This window comes from Harpia harpyja, chromosome 3 (assembly GCF_026419915.1).
Source record: "Harpia harpyja isolate bHarHar1 chromosome 3, bHarHar1 primary haplotype, whole genome shotgun sequence".
NCBI classification, from domain to species: Eukaryota; Metazoa; Chordata; class Aves; order Accipitriformes; family Accipitridae; genus Harpia; species Harpia harpyja.
The window spans coordinates 53448810-53471794 of NC_068942.1; the positions used below are offsets into that span (position 1 = coordinate 53448810).

A 22985-nucleotide genomic window follows, 5' to 3' on the forward strand; every position below is an offset into this window, starting at 1 on the left:
CCATTTTAAAATTATATGGTAGTATTTATTGTACCCTTTCATCTGTAAAAGCCAGACTCCCTTTATATCAGTCCATCTGGAAAGGCCCTAAAAGGAAAAATAATATATATTTTAGAAACCTACTATCTAAAATCGCATTAGTTTTCTATCCATTGAATATCCTGTTTATATGGTACTGCATCTCAGAATTATCAGGAGCTAGCAGCTGGAAACCTCTTAGTCTTCTTTAGTGGACTCTGTGTGTGGAAATTCTTTGAGAAGTATGTTCTTAAGGGAACACATGAAGTTTTGCCATTGTATAACATCATCCTTTGATATCATACAGTGATGCACTCTGATCCAATTATCTGAGCTCTTTCCCCTTCTCCGCAGAATGCAAAGAGGGAGCAATATTTATATCCCTTAGGTGTATTTCCCACTGTTGCTTTCTTGGTGGTACTGTGGATAGCTTATGTAGATTTGCTTGTCTGTTGGGGGACCTTCTCTATCATCATGTAAGAGCTCTTATTGGTGCGATGCTTGCTTTCTTGGTGCTTTCTGAGTGTTTTTGAAATCCACTTAGTAAACATGGGAATAGTTTCCCACACTTTTATTTTTCTCATTAGGAGAGCCTGTGGGTATTTTTAAGTTTTTGTGACCTGATACTCTAGCAAGTTCATTTATGTTACCAAGAACCACCTCTAATCCCGATGTCATATGACAGGACCCAAGATGAGTTTTGCTTCTGTGTCAGCACCACTGCTTTCTGTTGTGAGCTTCACACCCTTACCTTTGCTAGCATCCTTTTGGGATTACCAGTGCCAGCACTTTGCTCTGTTTAAAGCATCTGAAGATGAAACTGATGTTGCCTATCAGAATCACAGGTGCCAGAGAGGATTAACAGTGATGTTTATGTCATATCTAATGAATTCCTGCATCCTGCTGAGAAAATCATGGCTCCCAAATTAAGGACCCATTGTATCAGAATAACTACAGTGTCCAACGCTACAAGTGTATTTCACTAGTGGAATTATGTGGAGTAGAAATTAGGACTTGCGTGCACATTTTGACAGACACTGTTTCTAAATTTAGCTTAATGCACTGATGCCAAGAGGAGAGTGCTACAAGTTACAAACTCCTTGCCTTGAGTCACTTGGTGAAGCTTCCACAAATGACAGTATACCAAATGGCTGGGAGGAAAAATGTGTTATTGATAATACCGTTTCTCAGGAGTTTCTCTTGTATGTCTGTTATATTAGCTCCCCATCCCTTGTACTTTGGGATTTTTTTATTGTAGAAGCTTGAATACACATAGGTGGCTTTCAAAGGATGCTATTTACTTACACAGGTAGCCTTACCTTTCAGCTTAACTGACTTCCACTGCACACTGTTAGTGGTACGGCAATGCATAATATAAGTTTATATTGCAATATATTATTCAGTTTCAGCAATCTTCTGAACCCTATACAGGACTTGTAAATTGTGGATTCAGTGGTGTTGCTAAGGAATATTCTATCACCATTCAATTTCTAACTTCTTTCAATATCAAAAGTTGCTGGGATCTGTAAAGTTTCTGATTTGTTTTACTAGGGATCTCCAAAAGGCCCTCTTCTTACATAGGGGTGTAATTAAGTGCTTTGGAAAGAAGGTGTGAACCTCTTGGTGCAGACTTTCAGAATAGATGTAGAATCTCAGCTCTTCTGGATTCCTGAAACTTGATTTGGGGACTTGAGGTCCTCAGGCTTGGCTTCTGGAGAAAAAGAAGTATGATGGCAAGTAGTAAAGGCCATCCCTTTTGCCATGAAAATGAGATTTCACTTGCAAACAATTGGGCAGAGACACTTGCCTGCCTCTCCCTTATGTTGCTGTTGTAGGTATTTAACTTGTATAGGGTATCTTAATCTTACTTCACTGAAATTAATTGGACAGTTCACACCTCACAGAGCTGTAGCTTCCAGGTTTCTATGTATACATAAAACATTTCTATCAGCTATATTTAATGCACCTTTTGAGGGATTTTACAAAATTTGAAATTGGACAGAGATGCATCCGCAATGAGCGTTGTGAAATCTTATTTTTCAGGTACTTTTCACCTAGAATATAACTTATAAATCTAGCTGCTAATGGTCTATATAGAGTTCATAGAGACAAGTATGTACTTTACTGTGGCATTCAGTAGGATGGTGTATCTTCACCTGTGGGTAAGGATGTGCCATTTCCTCCCATACCTTCACCTCACCATCTCTATTTCTTAGCCAGGCTGTCTTTTTAAATAGAGTTGCTATTAGTATAGAATTGTGTAGGGAATATAATTTGTTAAGCATTCAGGGAAAGATCAGGGGAAGACCCCAGTGGTTACCCGCTGTCATCACAATGTGCATTCAGCAGTTTTACACCAATTAAACAAATAGCCCAGGAGTAAAATACGAGTTACCTTCAGGTGTTGCATGTGGGTGGTAGCAAGTGGTACATTGATGCAACAGGACTACATGTCTTTGGATTTCTACCTGCTTCAGTGTAAAGCACAAGGTCCTTTCTGACCAAAAAGTTGTCAGTCTGACACATATGTGGTAGTGAATTACAATCAGAAATGTGAAGCAAGTAACTGTATAACTGCTTGCTCATCCCTCCAACAAAGGTTGCTGTTCCCACAGCAAGGACAGCTGAACAACTCGTGAAGAGCAGCTTCATGAAATCCAGGAAGGTTTACGTTATTGTGCCAGACTTAAACTTCTGTGGCTCAGAAGCTACTGTACAACCTGTTTGGTCATCTTGGCTGCACTGCAACCCTTGTCAGAGGTGGCACGCACTTCGGTCATCTGCTTTTAACCTCCTTTTCCCAAGAGTTAGAATTTGGCACAAATTTAGACAAAATTGGGTTACAATGGGTCAGGAGAAGCAATAGCATCTATGCAGATAAACCCTACATGTACACAGCATTCTTGGGAATCTTTCTTGTGACTGGCAGCAGAAGAAGGAAGGGCAGGCTAAGAAGAAAGTGGCTGAAGTGAGTTGGGAGTAGTTATTTAATATGTTGGCTACCACTGAATCTCAATTATCATTAGTTTTAATCATTCAAAGACTGGAGTACCATTAAATATATCCTGATAGATTCAAGCATTTTGAAAAAGTGGTAATTTGTATAGAAGACCAGCAGTGAAAAAGCAAATTGATTAAATGGGACAGAACACTAATATTGATGAATGTCCTATTTTGTTTATTTTCTTTCAGTTTACAAGCTTTGAGGAAGGAAAAGTCCCGAGATGCTGCTCGCTCTCGCCGGGGAAAGGAGAATTTTGAATTCTATGAGTTGGCAAAGTTGTTGCCACTGCCTGCAGCCATTACCAGCCAGCTTGACAAGGCATCCATCATCCGACTTACAATTAGCTATCTGAAAATGAGGGACTTTGCTAATCAAGGTGATCCTCCATGGAACTTGAGAATGGAAGGACCTCCACCTAATACATCAGTAAAAGGTATGGAGTAAATATGTTGTATAGTATCGAATATGGCAGCCTTTAGTAACCTCTAAATTGAAATTTTTACCATCATCCTTTCTTCTTTCCCTGCATATCAAATCCTTTAAAGGGATACAAATGTGGAAATCTGAGGTCTGCATGAGAAAGACACCATGTGAAGGTGAAATAAACCTCTTTTTTTTTTTTTTTTTTTTTTTTTTTAATTTAACAACAAACCTATTGATGTAACTATTACAGCTGTAAGTCTTCTGGGTGACGTAGACTAAATTGTTTGAAGTTATTTAGCAATGCTTGTGTTGCTTTGTTTTAGTATTTTATATAAGGATGCATTTGAGAGGAGCATGGCATTATTCCTTGCTTTGAGGACTTGGTCTCTTAATTTTCTGGCTAAACCTTAAAGGCAAAATCATGTATTTCTGAAGTTTGAGAGCATCACATCTGAATTTTTAAATCTTCACATTATAGACTAGGATTTTATTTATCATCTTGTAATGTGTATAGAAATTATTTTGACTTCTGAGCCAGTAGGCATCTATCAACATTTCAGCCGAAATTTTAAACACCCTCTTTTCATGCTCAAATAAGCAGTTGGGCAGCAAAATCAATGTTTTAGACATGAGTTGCCACAAAAGTCAGGTAATAGAGGAATCAGACACTTATTTTAGAGCTGTGTGCATGTTGGTCCTCAGTAGTGTTTCCAATGGCTTACGTAAGCTGGACGGGTTTTTTGTGTTTTTTTTTTTTTTACTCATGCTACTTATGTAGATGAATGTGGTCTTGCTGTCTGATAAGTATTTTAAATTAGGGAGCAAGTTACATTAACAGAACTCAAAGTTACCAAAACCTGGGAATTGTGGTTGTCCTGGCTTTGACAGCACCGAAAACTACCCTGTTTTATTTTAGCTACTGATCTCATATTTTGGAGGAAACATATTTTGGAAAGAGGCATATGAGATTTGAGCACTTCAGGGTTTTTTCCACACATTATGAAACTTGAACTCTTCATCTACACTAAACTAGATAGACTCTATATAGCATGAGGCAAAAGAAAAAGCCACCTTTAAGGGTGGAGGGAGGAGAAGGAAATAGAATCTTATTTATCAGCCCACAACTGCCCATGAAGTGTTACTGGTATTGATGGTGCAAAGGGCTTTTACCTGCTCTTGCATTTAAAGGAAGCAATACTAGTTAAGGAAAGTTATAATTTTCAACGGACAGAGATAGACATGGAGGGCAAAAAACAAAGGACTTTCAGGCTGATGATTTAGTAGCTGGACATATTTGTGTCATTGCATATATTTCATTTATATTATCTGCCACATCATATGTAATTTTCATGGAGGAAAAAAAAAGATGGTAATTACATCATCCAGAGCATGAGTGTAACATGGTTCATCAGGCTTCTGATATAATATGCAAATGTTCCCCATTTTTTCCAGGATGAGAGTTTATTCTTAGGCAATTAAATGGTGTTTCAAGGCAGATGTAAAGTGGACTCTGCTGTATGATCTATGATGTGTCTGTTAAAATAAATAATTCCTCCCAAAGTTCCTGTAGCTAACAGACATACAGTGCTGTCCCATATTACGGAAAGTCTGATCTCTGCAGATCTCTGTGTATGTTTTCAGAGTATCTGGGATCTGTTTTTCATTATCCTCTTGTGGAATATATACCTGAATAATGAAGCTTCCTTTTTGTGCAAAGATTCTAATGAAGAAAAGAATTTTGAGGGAGAACAAAACCTTATTCTTAGATGACAGCATAAATAGTCTGGCCTAGATTAACACATTTCTCCCTATAAAAAAGCTAGGTCAACATTTAATGTCTCTTCACCCTATCTGATATAATAATCCTGCTTCTCCCCCCATCTGGTGATATAGTTCCTATTCCTCTAGGTATATGGGGTATGGGGGAGCTGGGGAAGAATTTTTGCTCTTCTCCCTCCCTGTTTGAGTATTTAGCTTTATACTAACTAGGATTATATTATTTATGTGTCAGTGTATCGAAATAATGCTTGATGAAACAGTGTTTCATTGTGTGAGAATTCCCCATAAGCAGCTTTAACTGTATAGTATAGGTATATTTTATTACTTCACCAGTTCTCCTTACATAGAAACCTGTTAACACACTCTGATCAAACATTCATGAAATTACATCAAAAGAAATTAATTTTCATTTATTAAGGTTACTTTTTGCTGCCCTTGAAGAAGTTCATATGGATAAACAAGCTCACATAAATAGCTTGCAGCTTCACGTGAAGTATGGTTGCTAATCCTACAATAAAACACTACACATCATACTTTGTACATGCCCAAGCAATCTTCTGAATAGACTTAGAGGTATTTGGAAAATTATATGAGGTAGTTACATTGTGTAGGCATCTGCTTTTTTCTGCCTCCCCCAAATGTGTTGGTCTGCTTGTGTTAATAATTAAATTTCAAAGCTTAGTTTTAAATTTGGCCCCCAGTACTGTACAGCAATTTAATAATTTTAATTTAGTATTTCAGGAAGGTCCTTTACTCTGCCCTGTATTTATCACAGCTTTTCTTAAAAGTCTATAAAGGCTGATGAGTTTGTTTTCTTATGCTTATTGTATAGTGATCACTACAAGTTGTGCTTGCAAATGAACACTCAGGTAATTCCATGTAATATTTTCAGAGTCAATTACTTCATGGAAATATTTTGAGCAATTGGAAAGTAACAGATAGTTTTCTCCATTATTTTAGATATATATGTATTGTTATAATACAGATCAAATCTACAATGAACATTATGCATTATTCAAGAAATGACCAGGCATTCTCAGCAGTGTTTCAGCTGAATAACTGATGATTGTAACCTTTAAAGAAATCTCATTGTGGTGACTATTGGTAAATCATTTCTCCATTCATAGTAATCTTTATTTAGAGGCTATCTAGAAACCATTATATCTTTTATTAATCTTAAAAGCAATAGCCAATGATTTGACATTTGCTAAAAATGGATAAATTTTCCATCTTCTAATACAGCAGACTTCAGTCAATTTTTTTTGGTACATTGTCTAAGGCTTTCCGTATGTAGGAAGTATTAATCCTTGTAAACAAATATGCACACAACTTGCAGCAAATTTGTTTAAAGATTACAGTTCTTAAAGACCAGGATGTGAATCTCATATGGCAGAAAATAATCAAAAAGTTATTTAGAGTCAGTAGTCAATTGTTATTCTTTGCATACTACATACAATATATTGTGAATAACAGTACTATTCTTCTCTGGTTCCATCCCTCCAAAAGTCTTTGTTTGACTCCCGATATTTAAGGATTATGTTCCAGGGAGAACACTAAATGAGCTGCTGATCAATTTTTTGCACTCCTAGGTGAGTTTCCTGAAAGTTCGGATCTGGGAATGGGAGCATTTTTATAGTATATACTGTGTGTTCAGCCAGTAAGTGGTGCTTTAGATGGCATGGCTCTTGAAGTCCTCTTGTGCGTTCTGATTGCCTGACCCATACCAGGGCCTTTCGTCCTTTTCCAACTTCAGACTCTTGTGAGACCCTTCATATTCTGGAATGTTGTCTTCAAATGATTGACTCCAAATTTCTTTATATTTTTAGCACAAACTGTTGCTGAAATTGTTCAAAGATCATGCAGCTTTTTATGTTCTTTTCTGCTACGTTGTAGGTGTTTTTACCAAGCCATGTTTTTTTCCTTCTTTTCAAGTGAAGAGAGGAAGGGAAGAGGAGGAGTGTGAGGCACTGTGATGTTCTCTGGTGTGTTGAATGTGTTTGGCTCATGTAAAGTCATGCCATGTATTTCCTTTCTGGGCAATCTCTGGGACGCTGGTACTGACTCAGGAGCACCGTCACTATAAAAAGAAGGGTCATGACTCTTTGTCTTGAACAGAGCGTTTGCCGTTTCTGGCTCTTTTGAAGCAGCAATTAAATCCAGCAGTCTGTGCCTAATTTTGCAAATCCTTATCCTGGAAATTTGCCATGATAACATCAAAACAGTTATTAGATTTTCATTCTTTTTTAGTTGAAGTGAGGTGTTCATTTCTGTCTTTAGAGATACAAGTGTTTGTGCAAGGCCGTGAGTTTAATGTCCTGCTTAATGATGTGACATATGGAAACTAGAGTATGTAAAACAACTTTGTGTGTGTCTTTGAATGAAAGAAAGTAATTGTGGGATTATCCACAATCTCAAGTTATAAGTGGGTTTATCATGAGGGTTTGTTTTTTTTTTTTAAGCCAAATCTTTACATTTTAGGTTACATAAGTAAAATAATCTTACTTATCTTCTGCTGTAAGAGAAGAGGTGAATGACACATTCTAGCTGAGGAGTGAAAAGGACTTCAGTAAATAGTACTGACTGACTGGTAGGTTGCATGAGAATGTCACTTTTAGTTTAGCTGTCTCTTCTTTTAGCGTTATGTGTTCTGCAGTTAGGTAGTTTTACACATCTGTGTTCTGGAATTAACATATATCAGTATGAAAAGAAATCAGATGCTGTCAAAAGCGTTTGTGGTGAACTGAAATTTTTCTTGTCCAAATTGTTCTAGTCCAATGTAACTATGACTCTGACATGTTGCTTGCAATAAAGCATTCAGTGTTACTTCAATTCTGTATTGGTAATGAAATAAAACAAAATGTTTTGATAATCACAAGAAGAAAAATTATACTTTAAACCAAAATTACTCCTGTTTTCTTCAAACTAGCATGTTTTTCAAAGGATCCATTCTCAACATAAGCAAAGTATGTAAGTATAGGTTGAAAATGAACCTGATGTCTTATCATACTATGGAACTTGGGGTCGAGGAAATAAGTCCAGCACTTTGAATTCTCTGGGAGATAAAATAAGCAGTAATGATAATTGTTATCCCAAATGTCAAGTGGGATTACTTTCATTAATTTAAGTACCTTTTTCTAATAATTTTTATGCTGGATATGTATGCATTTTTAAGAGACAAATAAATGGTTCTCTTCTGAACAATCTTATTATAGAAACCCTTTAAATAACATTACCTGTTGTTAGCCTTTTATATTTTAAACTGAGTGTTGTCTCCTGAGCAGGAGATGCAAGAAAGTACAAGCCTTTCCCTGCCAAACCACACAAGCCTTGCACTGAGACCTGCCTTCTCTTCTGAACCACCACACAATTCTGTCTCAGGGAAACCATCTATAGGGGCAAAGAAATAAGGATTACTTTATTCCCTAGTGTTTGTGGCCTAAGACATTGTTTTTCACTGTTAGACATGGAAACGTCAATCAGATGATAACAGCGTAACACAGATGAATTGGTGGTATGGCTTGTTATGAAAAGGGTCTCCAAATCTGGCCATCCCACTTCATGTGGAACTTCTGCTCTTGTGCTGGAGAATTTTTGATAGCGCCGTAATTTATTTCTCCTATCTTGCAGGTGTTTTTCTTACTCTTATGAGAATCTAATTCCCGTTTATGTGTAGGCCACTATAAAGTGCTCTGACTGTGTACCAGTATCAAACACTGATTGTAAACATAATGCCTATCCATTGTAAACCTGTTTATGTGGCCAGAGGGTCAGTGCAGCCATAGGAGTAGGTAGCTCAGTCGTTGACCTGTTACATAGGTTAAAAAAAAAAGATGATTAGGTGTTGTTTGAATGTAGGAAACAAGTGCTGGAAATTTCAGACAGTCAGTGGTAAAACATTAATGTTCTTTGTGAGAATTATTGATGGTTTTCTAGTATGAAAGATTTGGAACCCAAAATGCAGTAGCTTTGTTTGAATCTCATTGTGATAGATAAAACGAATTGAACACTGGACTCAGAGTTGGTGGTTGCCTAGTGACAAGTGATCATGACCTGATTGCTTTCAATCTCTGCAAATGGAGGAGGGTGCCAACCAATATATTCAGTGCTTTTGAGGGACTAATTGCCTAATGGGGAAACTTACACGTGAAATTGATTGTGAGTAAAAATTTTGATGGAAAAATTAGAATGAAAGTTGACTAGAACTCTTGAAGAAAAATTTATGAAATTATGGTTTCCTATGCACCTGAAAATTATAAAACTGCATCCTTTTTCAGAATTAAAGTGAAATCAATAATTTGAAAAAATATGTATGTGTATTTATGTAAAACTGTGGGAATAAAAGGGAAATATATAGCAGTTAAGATAAACTGGAATGTCTGAGGTGCAGAAAGTTGACAAAGACAAGCAGAGACATTAAGGAAAAATCTAGCAGGATTAGAAAAATTAAAGAAAAATCGGTTTTATGTGTATTAGCAATGGGAATAATTCTGGCAACGGTATAGGCTCATTAGCAGTAAGGTATAGTAAAATTTCTACTGATGCAGGAAAGGCAGGAGAGCTTCACACAGGTTTCTTTAAGTGCTTGCCTGTACAGAATCCATTCTACAGGTCTTTATAGTTCAGGTTAGTGTTAATGGCAGTGTTCAGGGAGCATATACAATCGTAATCGTCAACAATACAAAAACTTGGGGAAGAGAATTCTGCTGTCAGTTCATAGTTTGGTGGACTTGGAAGTGTTAGGTTTAGGTTTACAGTTGGACTCGAGGATCTTAAAGGTCTTTTCCAACCTAAATGATTGTATGATTCTATGATTCTATGTCATATCTTCTTGATCAAAATGTGGGTTTTGTCATCTTGTTCATTCCTCCTAGTTTCTCCTTCAAGCTCCTTGTGCAAAAGCATTCTGCCACTGGAATCCAAATGCTGGATTCCCAAGCATGAGGCTCTAAGAACTGCCTGCCCCATGTTTGAGTCATACCCATACCTGATGAATGCCATCTCTGTCTTTTCTGCTGGAGAAACAAAAAAATCTTTCTTTAGTGTCTGAATCCAACTTTAGAACTAGTTGAAAAACAAAAGGGTATAATTCTTAGATGTGCCAAAAAAAGGAGATCTTCCCAACAGGGTGGGGAAACCCCTGACGTCTCAGTAATATCCACTGGCATTGCCCCACTGTGGTTGCTACAGTTCTGTGTTGCTTCAATAGGTTACCTCCCACGGTACAAGCAAGGGACCCTGAAACTCTTGGGCATCATCATCCTGAATCTCAGCTTGCAGTGTTTCTCAGATATTCCAGAACTGTCAAATAAATTGTCTTTTATGTGTTCTTCAGACAAGGATTGGGTTACCTCTGATATCGGCCTGATACAACTTTCAGCGTCATCCGTTCTTTGCACTGCTGGTGTTGTGAAGTTTGCAGTACTGAGCTGTCTTAGCCTCAAAGCAGTTGTAGGCAAAATATTGGGTAAATTCTTCCACTAAAGGGATAAAAGTAAGATTGTATATTTTTTCAACAAACATGGATAAATGGAAAGTAATTCTTAGAAAACAAACCCAGCTTAATTCTCTGAAATTGCAAGTCCAGTTAACTAGGATATGCATTGTATACTGAAGTATTTGTAAGGCATTTGACTTACTAGTGTGTAAGAATTATGGTTTTAAAACACTGGAAGAACATTATATTGGCAGAGCCAACCTAAACACGTTAACTGTATAACTGATTGGTCTTGGAAAGCAGACCAAAGTGAAAGATAGTATTAAGAAAGGAGTTTCTGTGGCTTTCTGCAGAAACCGCTCTGGGCATGATCATCAATGAACTGGGAGTGAACATGGCATAAGTGCTGTTTTAAAATTTGCAAATTACAGTGATGTTTGCATCATGGACAATGATCTGCAGCTTTTAAGTCAAACCTCCTAAAATTTATTTATTTCAGTATAATGAAATGGAATATATTATTATTGTTATATTCTTTTTTATCTTTGCTGTCCTAAACTCCAAGCTACTGCTTGTTGCTTTGTAGTTAATTTTGTTACAAGACTTTAAAAGGTTTTGGTTTTCTTGTGATGCAGAACAGGCATGATGGGTAAAGCATTTCAAGTTCAGCTCTCCCTTTTTGCATGAACAAAGGCATAAAAAGAACATACCTGATCCTTCCAGTTCTGCTAGCAGAAATGATAGAATGATTTAGTTTCTCATGGTGCTTTATTTGTATCGTAAAAAGTTCTATCCATCGCTTCTGTGGAGACACAAAACATTTACTGCGGGTAACAAATTAATACTCTTTCTAAAATGTTGTCAATCAGATGTCAGTCCCTGGAAGAGTTGTTTATTGCTAGAACTCCACCTTACAACTTAACAATTAAATAGGAAAATAACCAAACAGTAAGTGTTTTTAAGAGCAAGGAAATAGAACCAGGTGACTTTAATGTCTTTTCTTTCACTCCTAGCCACTACTGTATTTCCATTCTATTACACTGCAATTCATCTTCCTTTTTCTTTTCTTGTGCTGTTACACTGACTTGGTTGGTTTTGCATTTTCATTATGTTCTTTTAATACAGTTTCTTTTTCTTAGGCATTCTTTCTTTTTTTTTTTTTTTTTTTTTTTCTCTCCAGCCCTTAGCTGGAACACCAAATATGCATAATGTCTTCCTCTTGTACTCAGCTTCCAGTGTTGACTTTCGTTTTTGTAGTCCTGTATTTTTCTCTACGTGTTTGCATTCTCAATGCAGTCTTGGTAGTGAAAACAACCTGGTGAAGAATATTAATATTTAAAAGAAACTCAAAAAGTTTTTTTTTAACTTTTCATTCCATTTTTTCTTCCTTCAATGTGCATGTCTTTCTGTGCACAGTAATCCTCGCTGAGTTATTCAAGATTCGTTCCTGAGTTGAGAACATACCTTCCTCATTCCAGCTAGAAGATGGTGGGCATTGTCATTATAGTTCATGGTTGAGAACATTGACAGTATTGGCTGAGTGGGTTTGGCAAGAGCATGGGCTTCAGATTGCAGAGGTAAATATGTCGGAGGGAGAAGAGTACAACAGTTACATTGGCTCCAGCCTTGGTGATGATGGTACAGTAAGCCAGGGAAAACTTTCAGATTAAGAACAAGTTAATTTCTTGTCATTATATAATGATATGGATTTTCATTCAGTAGAAGTTTCTATGTAAAAGTCAGTGCCATGACAGTCCACTTTTCCAAAGCTCTTAATAAAATGTTTCCATATGATTTTTACATTCATGTTTTATGTTGTATGGGTTAGCTCCAGGTGGTCTTTTTTAGAAGCATGAATATCTTAAATTATATGTGCAGTCTACATAACTTTTTCAAATAATGCACATGATGGGGTTAGCCAATTACAGATGTGCAATAAATCCGGTGTGCCAAAAGCTCTTGTTCTGCTTCTTGCTTTTAGTAATCAGAAACAGACAAAAAGTAATCACTGCTGTAGTTTTTGATACGTAAAATGAAAAAAAGGCTGTTGCTATCTGTAGATTGCAATATCCAATAGAACTTTTGTTTGTCTTTTTGTTCTTTTCTAAACAGAAGAAAAGTGTCTTTGCCATGAAGACTATTTTGGACAGAGCCTCAGTAAAGCTTAGTATTGTAGTGCTCCATATTGCAAAAGAAAGTGGTTGAGCAATTGGATCTTGTGGTTGGATTTAACAGTTTCAGTATAGCTAGTCTCCTCAGCTGAGCAGAGAATGTAAGGACATACTCAAAGTCCTGTGAAATTCAATAGAGCTTAGCCTTTGTTTCTTCTATTAATGTAGTTTATTGGTTTTCTGGGTCATCTGAACTTCTACCATATATCTCCAGTTGAATGACTGCTTCTTTTAGACCTTGTTGAGTCTATTGCAGAGATAATAAATACATCTCTATGAAGAGCTGAAGAAATAGATTAACCAACTGATAATGAATGTGGCAGAGACCTTAAAAAACAAACAGAAAACCCCAACCCGAAACCAAACAAAAAAAACCCCAGACAGGGAGCCATGTCCTTATTAGTACGTAGACAAGAGGGAATAAAATAGTGTGAATGAATAGGCTTTTATAAGATTTGTTTTACCAAGAGTTACATCACTTTATATTACAAGTAAAAAAATTATGACTCAAAGAAAATATTTTGCCTCAAGTGAAAGAAAACACACAAACTCTTTTTTTAAATGGAAAGAGTAAATCTGTGTTTCCCATCTCATATGTTTGCAGTTATATATTTATTAGTATTTTTCAAAGTGACTGTCTCAGTATTTAGAGTAAATAATAGTCAGAGCCCTGGGAATGAAGTTTGAAGTATATGGATTTAATAATAATTCTTATTTTCATGTAATAGTTATATTGGATACCTGTGGTCAAGAGAGCAAGATTTAGATACTGAAGGTAGACCCAGCAATTTTAAAAACCAAAGTGCAGTGATTTTGTATCTATATAAGATGCAAGTATAACCACAGTCTGACCAAAGTTTGACCACACTATCAACGCAGCTTAATTTCTGCAACTGTTCTCTTTGAAGCCAGAGGAAGGAAATCGAGTTTCCACCAAATCCCTATGCTCTTGTGGTCTCCCATTTCAATCAGGGATATAAAGTAGAATACAATGAATCCATAGTAAAGACTTTCCCAGGACATTAGAGAGATCAGTAAAAACTGTTTTCATTAGCTGTCTGTAATTAAAGAACACCCTTCATAGAGAGCTTACAATTTAGAGAACATGTAAGCCTCTATATCTATCCAAGATTGCAAGCAAATAAGAATCTCCACACAGCTGGGGACTTAGGTGTTGTTTTAAAATATTGAGCTCCCTTAAGAAACATCTTTTCTGTTTATTTGCTAGCTTTTACGCCAAGGCGAATATTTTTAATTTCAAAGGTTTTAGTCATACTGTGATTTCTGTTCCTAAGGAAGGAAAGGCAGGCAAAACCCTAATAAACTACTTAACTCCAGTTGTGCCACAGTCCTCCTCATAAATGGAACTGTTAGAAAATACTTACCTTAATTTCAGTGCTTGAGCACGTCACTCCCTATAATTCTTACTCGCAGAGTTAGCCGAGTGCATCTGCACAAGTATGTGTGTGTTGTCACTTTGCGTTCTACTTGTATCATATAAAAATTGTTTCTGCTTTGCTTTGCATGGGATGGTGCCACATGCAAGTACAAAATTCCGTGTCTTACTTCATCATCTGGAAAGTCATTAAATGCATATTCATAATATAAAAGGAAGAGGGAGAAATATTTTTGTTCACATTTCTATACATATGGACAATTCCCAAACATTACCTATAGCAAGCAGAATAATATTGTCAACATTACCTCACTTCAAATTTTATAGAAAACCACAGTTGTGTAAAGGTTTAGGAAAAATACAGAACTGTGGTTTTGTTTGCTTTTTTAAGTACATATGACGTTTCTACAACTATCAGAGCAGCTACGTTTATATATCCCCTTTCAAATTTGAATTGCTGTATATGCTAGCTGTTTCTCATCCTCTTGATGAAGCGGAACAGTGCTATAATGCTAATAGAGAAATTGAGGCATATACAGATTTAAGGCTCGCTTTTCAAAAGAGCGCAGCACCCCAACTGGGGCCAGATTTCAAAAGATCTCTGATCCTATTCAGCAGCAAAATAAATAGCCAGATTTTCAAAAGATTTCAGCACTTTGGTAATCTGATCATAAGAAGCAGCTGCTGAGCACATTTGCAAAGCCAGCCAAGAGTGACTTGTTCAATATCATGAGAAGTGTGTGGTAGAGCAGGGAATAGAGCCCTCTTCCCACATCCCAAGACTAAGAGTCCAGTTCTTAAGCAATAATGCTATCTTCACATCCTTTGCAAGAATACTGTATTTAATGAGCTTTTCATTAGGAAATTTAACCCATGTCTGTGAGGAGAGAGTTTTCAGAATAACATTAAGATTTACACTCAGGGTAGATAATGAGGCAAGCAAATAGGAGGAATATTGCTAATCCATTTTATATCGAATCTCTGTGTTACCTTGTCTTAATTAGGTATATCTTATAAAAAGAAAAAGTCCCTTCAGTATTTTTTAAAGATTTTGTAGTCCATTACCAATCTTTTAAGTGTCACAAGAAAAAAATTAGAATAACGAGGTATTCTAAAAAAACCTACAGAAGCCTGTAGCAAGTATACTGTATGGCAAGTCCAGGTGTGATTTTCTGTGGGCTTCCACCCTCATACCACATTCTGAGGGCATAGTGTTTATTTTTGTTTACATTTTAAATGTTTCTTTCTGTCCCTTCCTAGAAATGAAGAAATGGGGTGTTTATTTTCTTTTTCTGAAGATAAATATTTTGGTTGTTTATTTAATAGTTTAGCACACTGTTTTCTCTTTACCCTTATATGTCAGGCTGTTTCTGCTTATTTTGTGCATAAACGCTGTTACTTACTCTTCTTGTCCTGCTCTCTGTAGTTTCTGTCTCTGTGCTTTTTTTTTTTTTCTCTGCTATTCTGTTGCTCCAACATCCTGTCCTTAAGACTTAAAGGGCAAGTTTTCTTCCACAAATATTACTAAGGAACTGAGAGGAAAATTAACAGCTCACCTAACCTCATCATACATTTTGCTTTTGTAATTGGTTTCTTCAACAGCCTCATGGAGACTGTTGATTCTCCAACAAGCTCATTAAACATTTAGGAACTGTATTCTTCATACAGACAGCTATGTTGAGAGGCCATTTGGCAGCCTTGAGACTAAAAGCTCCAACATTTTACAAGGTCTACATATTGACTCACCCATCACTAGCTTGGATTGAGCCCAACAGATGTTCCTTGCGTAGAAGCATCAGGCAAAGCCAGTGCTCAAACAGCTTTCCAGTGTGTGTTTACTGGCAGTTTCGCTGTAATCTGGTCTCCAGCAGTGATGATGCCAGATAGTGAACATGGCACAGGATGATCTTTGAAGATGCTCATATCTGTCCTGAAAGGGTTCTTATTTCACCTGCCAAATAGGAAGGTGAATTTTGGTGACAGCCTCTGTTCAGTCTGAACTGAACTGCACACAAAGGGATAGATATGATGGTCGTGAGATGATTTGCCCTTGAAGTGCAGAGCACTTGCAGAACTGTTTTGTTGAGGTACAGTCTTGAGCAGCTGTGATAAGCATCCAGTCTGACTTTTTGCAGACCCTAGACAGAGAACCTCATCCAGTATTTTCTGCATCTGTTTGAGATACAGGTTTATCTCTTTGGAAAGTATCTAATGTTGATGTAAAGCATTTAAATGATAAAGAATCAACTACATCCCTGGGCAGGTTGTTCCAATGGTTAATTACTGTCACTGTGAAAAAAGTGTGCCTCATATGTAGTCTTATTTCAGCTTCAGCTTCCAAACACTGGATCTTGTTATGCCTTTTTCACTAGATTAATGAGCTGCCTACTGTCAGAAATCTCTTCCACATGTAGGTATTGTGATCCTCTTAACCTTCTTTTCAGTAACTAAATAAATCGAGCTTTCTTAGTCTTTCACTGTAGGGAATGACTTTCAGAAGTCTAATCACTCTTGTAGCTCTTACTTGAGTCCTATCCAATTTTCTAACACATTTTCAGAATGGAAGAAACCACAGCTGAACACAATATTTCACTAACAGTGTCATAAAAGCCTGAAGTAAAAATTGCAGTATCTATTCCAGTGTGGTATTCTCTGGTTTATCCCAGTGACATATATTTGATATGCATTTTGTTGTAATATGAATGGCTATTTTTTTTTTACTTTGGGAATTAACATGAATTTCTCTCTCATTGTGGTGGTTCTGGATTCCTTTTGCTGATAAGGCTTGAACAATGTCGAGAGGTAAATTCTCAGGAATAATGGTGAATGCTGAAGGTTACCCTCGGTTTGCATTTTGTTTCAAAGACATAATTATTTCAGTAGGAATAGGCTGTAGTAGAGAGAACTGAACTTAGAGAGCAAGTACTGCAAGGTGAGATTGGGGAAGTAATCTTCTGGGGAAAGTGGCTTTCACAGTTATGATATTGAATGGGCCAGGATAGGTACAAGTGCAATTTTAGCTTACCTACAGAATTTGGAACATCTCTAGAGACTAACATCTGTCCAGGACTGCCCGAAGAGTTCCTTATGCCACCTTTCAGTCTGGTACCTGTCTTATTCAGGCAACTTGCATTGGCATGTTGGGTATCAGTTTCATATCTGGACAAAAGAAACTGGAGCACAGCCGAACTAAGTGATCTCAGGAGATCCTTCCTAAGCATGCACAAAAGGTTTCCTTCCACCCAGACCTGCCTCAAAGTCACCTCTACACACACACACACAATCACAATCCTAGTATTGTGGTGCACAGAAGTTAGGGCTCTGCAAGGAAAAGCAACTCACCTCCTAAGACAGCATATTAACTGGAACGAGAATTTGTATGGAAATAGGAAGAAAATAACTCTGAATCCAGACTTCCCTTGGTTCAAAATTAGAATTGAGTGGACTCAGCCTATCTGCGTGATTTGAGTTCAGCTGTCTCTAGTATTTCCAAGTAATGAAAAGACATGAGCCTTGTCTTTAAGAAAAAGTGGCTTCTTCAGAGGCAGGTAGTTTCTTCAGAAGTGTAAACGAAGCTGCAGGTTTTGCTGGTGACTTCCTTCAGTTTGTGTTCTCAACAGTAAATTCTGTAAGTAACAGACAAAGGTTTCAAGCTCTCAGCCATTTACTGCTGTGAATTGCTTTGGGAGAAATATATTTTACTTTCTGTTTAATCCCATACAAAAGCTGTCTCCTTAGACTTCTGGGTCGCTTCCTTTAACTTTCCAAAACTGCAGTTGCATTCAGTTAACTTTCCTAGCCCAGCCACCAATCTTTGGTCAGCTCAGGGGAAACTGTGCTTCAGTCCTTACTTCAGAGGCTTGGGATTTCATCTGTCCACAAAAATTTGGGGCAATTACTTCAATTCTGTGCTACATTAAAGGAAGCGATATCAGAACTTTAGGTCTTGTTTGTTGAGTGAGTAAGAAAAGAAAACCCTTGGATCTGAAGTGGTATCACTCACCACTGCCCTGCCAAGCAGAAGGCTGCTGGGAGGAGATTGGGCATACTCTTACAGGCAGACTGAAGAGGGAATTGACCCTCTATCTCTGTTACTTTCTTCCCTCATCTCACATTATCCAAATGACAATTTTTCAATTTACCATACCCGTATTTGCCCTGATTTCTTCCCCAAAACTATTTACTAGGGTTGTGTTACTCGGAACACTAGCCAGCATTTAAGAATGCTTTGGCCTCTTTGCACACACTGTTGGTTATGAGTTATCCATGGATAAATTGGACAACTGCATTCATTTGCAAGACTTCTCTACAGAACTTTTAAAACACTCTTTTAAAAGGGAAACCTAAATATTAATATCTAATATTTGAGAGGAAAGTAAGTCAGGTTACAGATTATTTCTGCTATTAGTGGAGTTCTTTGTGTATATATAAATGTATTTTAGTAAGTTACAACAGAGTAACACGAAAGTTGAAATAATCTGAATCCATCTGTAGTATATTTTATGCTTCTAACAATTTCAATTTAATGTCTCCATTTAGTTTCATACTGATCATTTATACTGACAAAAAGAAGGAAAAGAAAACAAGGAACCTGTCATCAATCATTCATTTAATCAAGTAGCAAAAGTAGATAAATAAACATACCGAGTTAATTATTCTTCTGTATGTAATGATTGACAATAATGTTAATTTATTCCCTTTTTTAACCTTTGACTGTCAGTATAGTTGGGATTAATAGGCACTGACAAAATAAGAAGAAATAAATTTCTGATAGCCACTGAACGTTGCGAGCATTCGAGTGTTTTCCCCTGCAACTTCTCCCTGAAGATGTATCAGATCTATGTCATGTGTTATTTTTCACACTTTTTTGTGCCATGTTTCATGCCATTTTGGTGATTGCTATTAGTTTACAGACACATGGCCAGGAATATTTTATGAATGAAAAGGTTTCTGGGATATACAATATTACTTTTTCACATTTATATGAGAATTGTAATTTGAACATCTCAAAATACTTTGCACCTGTTATTGCAGAGTATATTCAAAAGCTAGCAAAAAAGACAGTGTTACAGCTAATAACTTATGTTATCTGCTCCATCAGTCAGACAGCATTTCTTCCATAGTGAATCCTCTATTCCCACTTTGCAATGTTTTACTGGGTCCATCCAAAGGGAAGAGGGGATTTTCAGGCCCTTTGACTTACAGGTGCAGAATTCCCAAAGCAGCTTTCCCTGTTAGGAGTGCAGGAAGGGTAGCTCAACCCCTCTCCCAGCTTTTCACCACCAAATTGTGTCCTTGTGTGTAAACAGGCACCTAAATAGGTTCCAGTTAATCAGTTATTCCAGCTTCTAAAATGTCTTTCTGTAACGATACTCCTGTGGATTAGTAAAAGCTGTCCTGAACAATATGTGAAGAGGACATTTTGCAGCTTTTTTTGAAATACTGTGTAGCATTTCATTCAAGTAAGTGGAAAGCATAGTGTATGGCATGCTTTTCATCTAGCTTGAATGGTGCATTAAATGCACAAAATACTTCAGTTTTTCTGTTAGATATAATCTGGTTTAATTCAGGTGTTTTTCCTGCAGTATTTCAGTAAAAGTGTTGCTACATATTTCAGAGATGAAAAAGCTTTGCATGTGGATCTATGGGTTTCTGTAACTGAGCTCACAAATTTGTATTTCACAGATTTTGTGTTTGGATATCTGGGGATTTCTTTGTTTGTTTGTTTTTTTCCTGAAAGAGTGAACTAGTTGCATATAGCCAGATAATCCCCCAACTGGTTATATGTTTTCAGAGGTTCAGAATTGGACATTTTTTCTTCTACTCAAAAATTATGCACAATATGGTTCCTTTCCTGTGTTTCTTTTTAAGGAATGAAGACGCAGATGGTAATGGTATTTGTCCATACTCGGGTTTTCATATACTAAGAAAAAAAAACAACAACAAAAAAACCCCCAAAACACTCCAAAACCAACAGAAAAACTCAAAAACCCCCTTTGTCGCTTTGAAGAGTTCTGCCATTGTAAAAGTAGAAACACGCAAAAATTCAGAAAAGATGAAAGCCAGTTGGTGTGGTGTGTAGACATCAGTCCTTCAAGGGTATACTTCATGTTTTTGTTGGAGATTTCCTTACAGACCTGTGTCCCCGTGGACAGATAACCTTGCCATTTTGTGGCCTTCAGAGAGACTGTGGTTTTGCTGGACTACAGCGGGTCAAGCCAAACCAGGAGCTGGGCAGACTGCGGTGGGGTGTGCAGCCCCCAAGGAGCTCTGCCTTGTGTCAATGGCACAGCCTTGCTGGTAACCCTTTGTAAGTGGAGTCTACTGCCTTCCTGTAGCAGGGATAAGATCGAGAGGCCCACCAAGGCAATTTGCAAGCTATAGACCTCGTTACTGAGGGTGGGCATGGAGTAGACTGTAACTGTTAATCTGTAGGGAGCGATAGGTAAGAACAGTTAGTAAGGGCTGGAGCAACAATAAGTAACCACTACTGCGGTTGCTTGAGTCTTGACTCTCAGGATCTTCTCATCCCATGCTCTGTAGATGACTGGAGGCAAAGCTTTGTTTTGATTTTTCAGGCTTTAAGGCCCTAAAATTTTACTTTTTGGGAAAACAATGAATTTTCTGACTCGGGTTGTACTGAATGCTATATATTCACTAAAAAGTATTCTAAACCCAGATTTTTTTTCAATAAAAAGAATAGCAAAAAATGTTTAGAATTATTTTTCTCCTCCTCATCGATTCACTTGAGACAAAAATGTAAGAATCTAGCTGAGTCACAAAACATAAAATAGAGGACACTGCTGCAAAAATCCTTGAAGGCAAACTGCCTAAATTTTTCCTCTGCAGTGGAGTATCTCCTCTACCTCTTCACTGGGCTGAGCACAATCTGGCCCTTTGTGTATGACAGCTTTATGTTTATTAGCAGCTCTTTTCTCCTAGCTAAGCCTGACAAAGGATAGGGAATAAGATTAAAAGGACTATATTCTGCTTTCTGGTAGGAAGGAGAGAATTGCAAGTATGAATCGTCCCATTGCTGATGTCCCGTTCTGAGCATTCGCGCTGGTGGTCTCTGGTCTCACCACTGCTGAGGGAAGATGGTTCCCACTAAGAGCACAGCTCTGCTCTAGCAGGTCGGCATCCATGGTAGCTGATTGACACTGGCAGAACCTTTCATAGGAATTTTCTTCTCACCATGATTATTTTTTTGAAACAGACATGTTCTAGAAAATAAAGCACTTCTTGCTCACTGAAGAAATTCTAATTTTAAGAAGAGGACGTGGATTTTTTCATTCTTATTTAGCTATTACATTTCTAGCCTTTAAAAACTCATAATTAACATATTTCAAATTAGACATTTCAAAAAATTATAAATTTTGAAATATAATGTTTGTAAAACAGTAATGTAAGAATTCTAGTCAATCTGTAATTTTGTGGGGGGTATAACATCATTAAGACAAACTGTTGGGTTTAAACGAACATGTTATATCAAAATCCATTTGTATTTTTAGGATTCATAAAATTACCTGGTCAAGGATGTAAAATATTTTGTAATATCATGTCTAAATGTATTGACACTGTATCCATAAGTAATTCTAGGTTAGATGACTTTGTAGTTAGTTGCCAGACTATAAATTCTTCTAACAATAATGATCAAATTACAATATCAGCAAATATGAATTTGACTGGTTTTCAGCTCAGTACCCATTTATTTCTTTAAACTAAAAAGATTTTTTTTTTCCATGTTTGGAATAGATATTGATCAACGATAGACTGAAATGTTATTTAATGGAAATTATTTTATTTCCAATTTAGATTTTTGAGACTTTCCTGTCTCATATAGCAATTACTAAGTATTTGCATTATATTTTTCTTTGTATTTTACTGGGCAGCTTATGTACTCAAAGCATCACCTAAGTACCAATAACACATTCTTGACTGAATAATGATGTATGTTGAATGTTACTTTTTTTGTCTTATAAATGGATGGCAATTTACACAGCTGTGGATGTGGGATGTTTCAATCCCAGACCATGTTGTAAGAAAAATTGAATGACAGTGAGCAAAACAGCAGTAATTATAAAACTAATTACTAAATGCTGATGATGCCCATAGGCTTTGCATAACTAAAATTAGAAAAGGAAATTGCTTTCGGCTTCAGAGAGGCAACATGCTAGTTATTTCACTGTTTCAGTCAAAATGGAACATGGTGTATAAAGTTCAATCAGGAAAAAAACCACATTAGTTTATGCACATAATTTTTTATACAGAAATGTTAAAGAATTCATCCTTTTTGTCTTTTAATGCAAACATATCTGTAACATAAATCGAGGAAAGTGACATGAAACTACTTGTTGAACATCTTTCTGTATAGCCTTACAAGGCCTAATTTACCATTGAATTACTTTAGCTTTGCTGTTTGTCAAAAAACCTATGTGAATATAAAAAAGGAAGTGTTTTCTATCACCTAGGCCCATACAAAATAAATGTTTGGGATAAAAAACAGCAGACTGAATTTCAAAATTCCCTCAGCTGAGTTCCAGTTCCTATTACATGTATCCTGGTGATACATATAAGTGTGTGTGTGTGTGTGTGTATATATATGGGTGGGGACCATGTTCATTTGTTACACATATATGTGTGTTCCCAGGGATGGAACTGCTAGAATGAATCTTAATGACTACTTTGAATATAGTATATTTTTATATTTTATGTTCACGCCTATATTACATATACATTAATGCATAGCTGTGTTTAGTT

At 36.7% G+C, this 22985-nt stretch overlaps 1 protein-coding gene across 4 annotated transcripts in view; it reads left to right on the top strand.

Annotated features, from left to right (window-relative positions):
* Positions 1–22985, top strand: part of NPAS3 (neuronal PAS domain protein 3) — a 631435-nt gene that overhangs the window by 186237 nt on the left and 422213 nt on the right. For all 4 annotated transcript variants that reach the window (XM_052782584.1, XM_052782585.1, XM_052782586.1 and 1 more), the window contains one exon: positions 3211–3455. In XM_052782584.1, coding sequence (XP_052638544.1) covers positions 3211–3455 — 245 coding nt within the window. The remainder of the gene's footprint in view (positions 1–3210; positions 3456–22985) is intronic.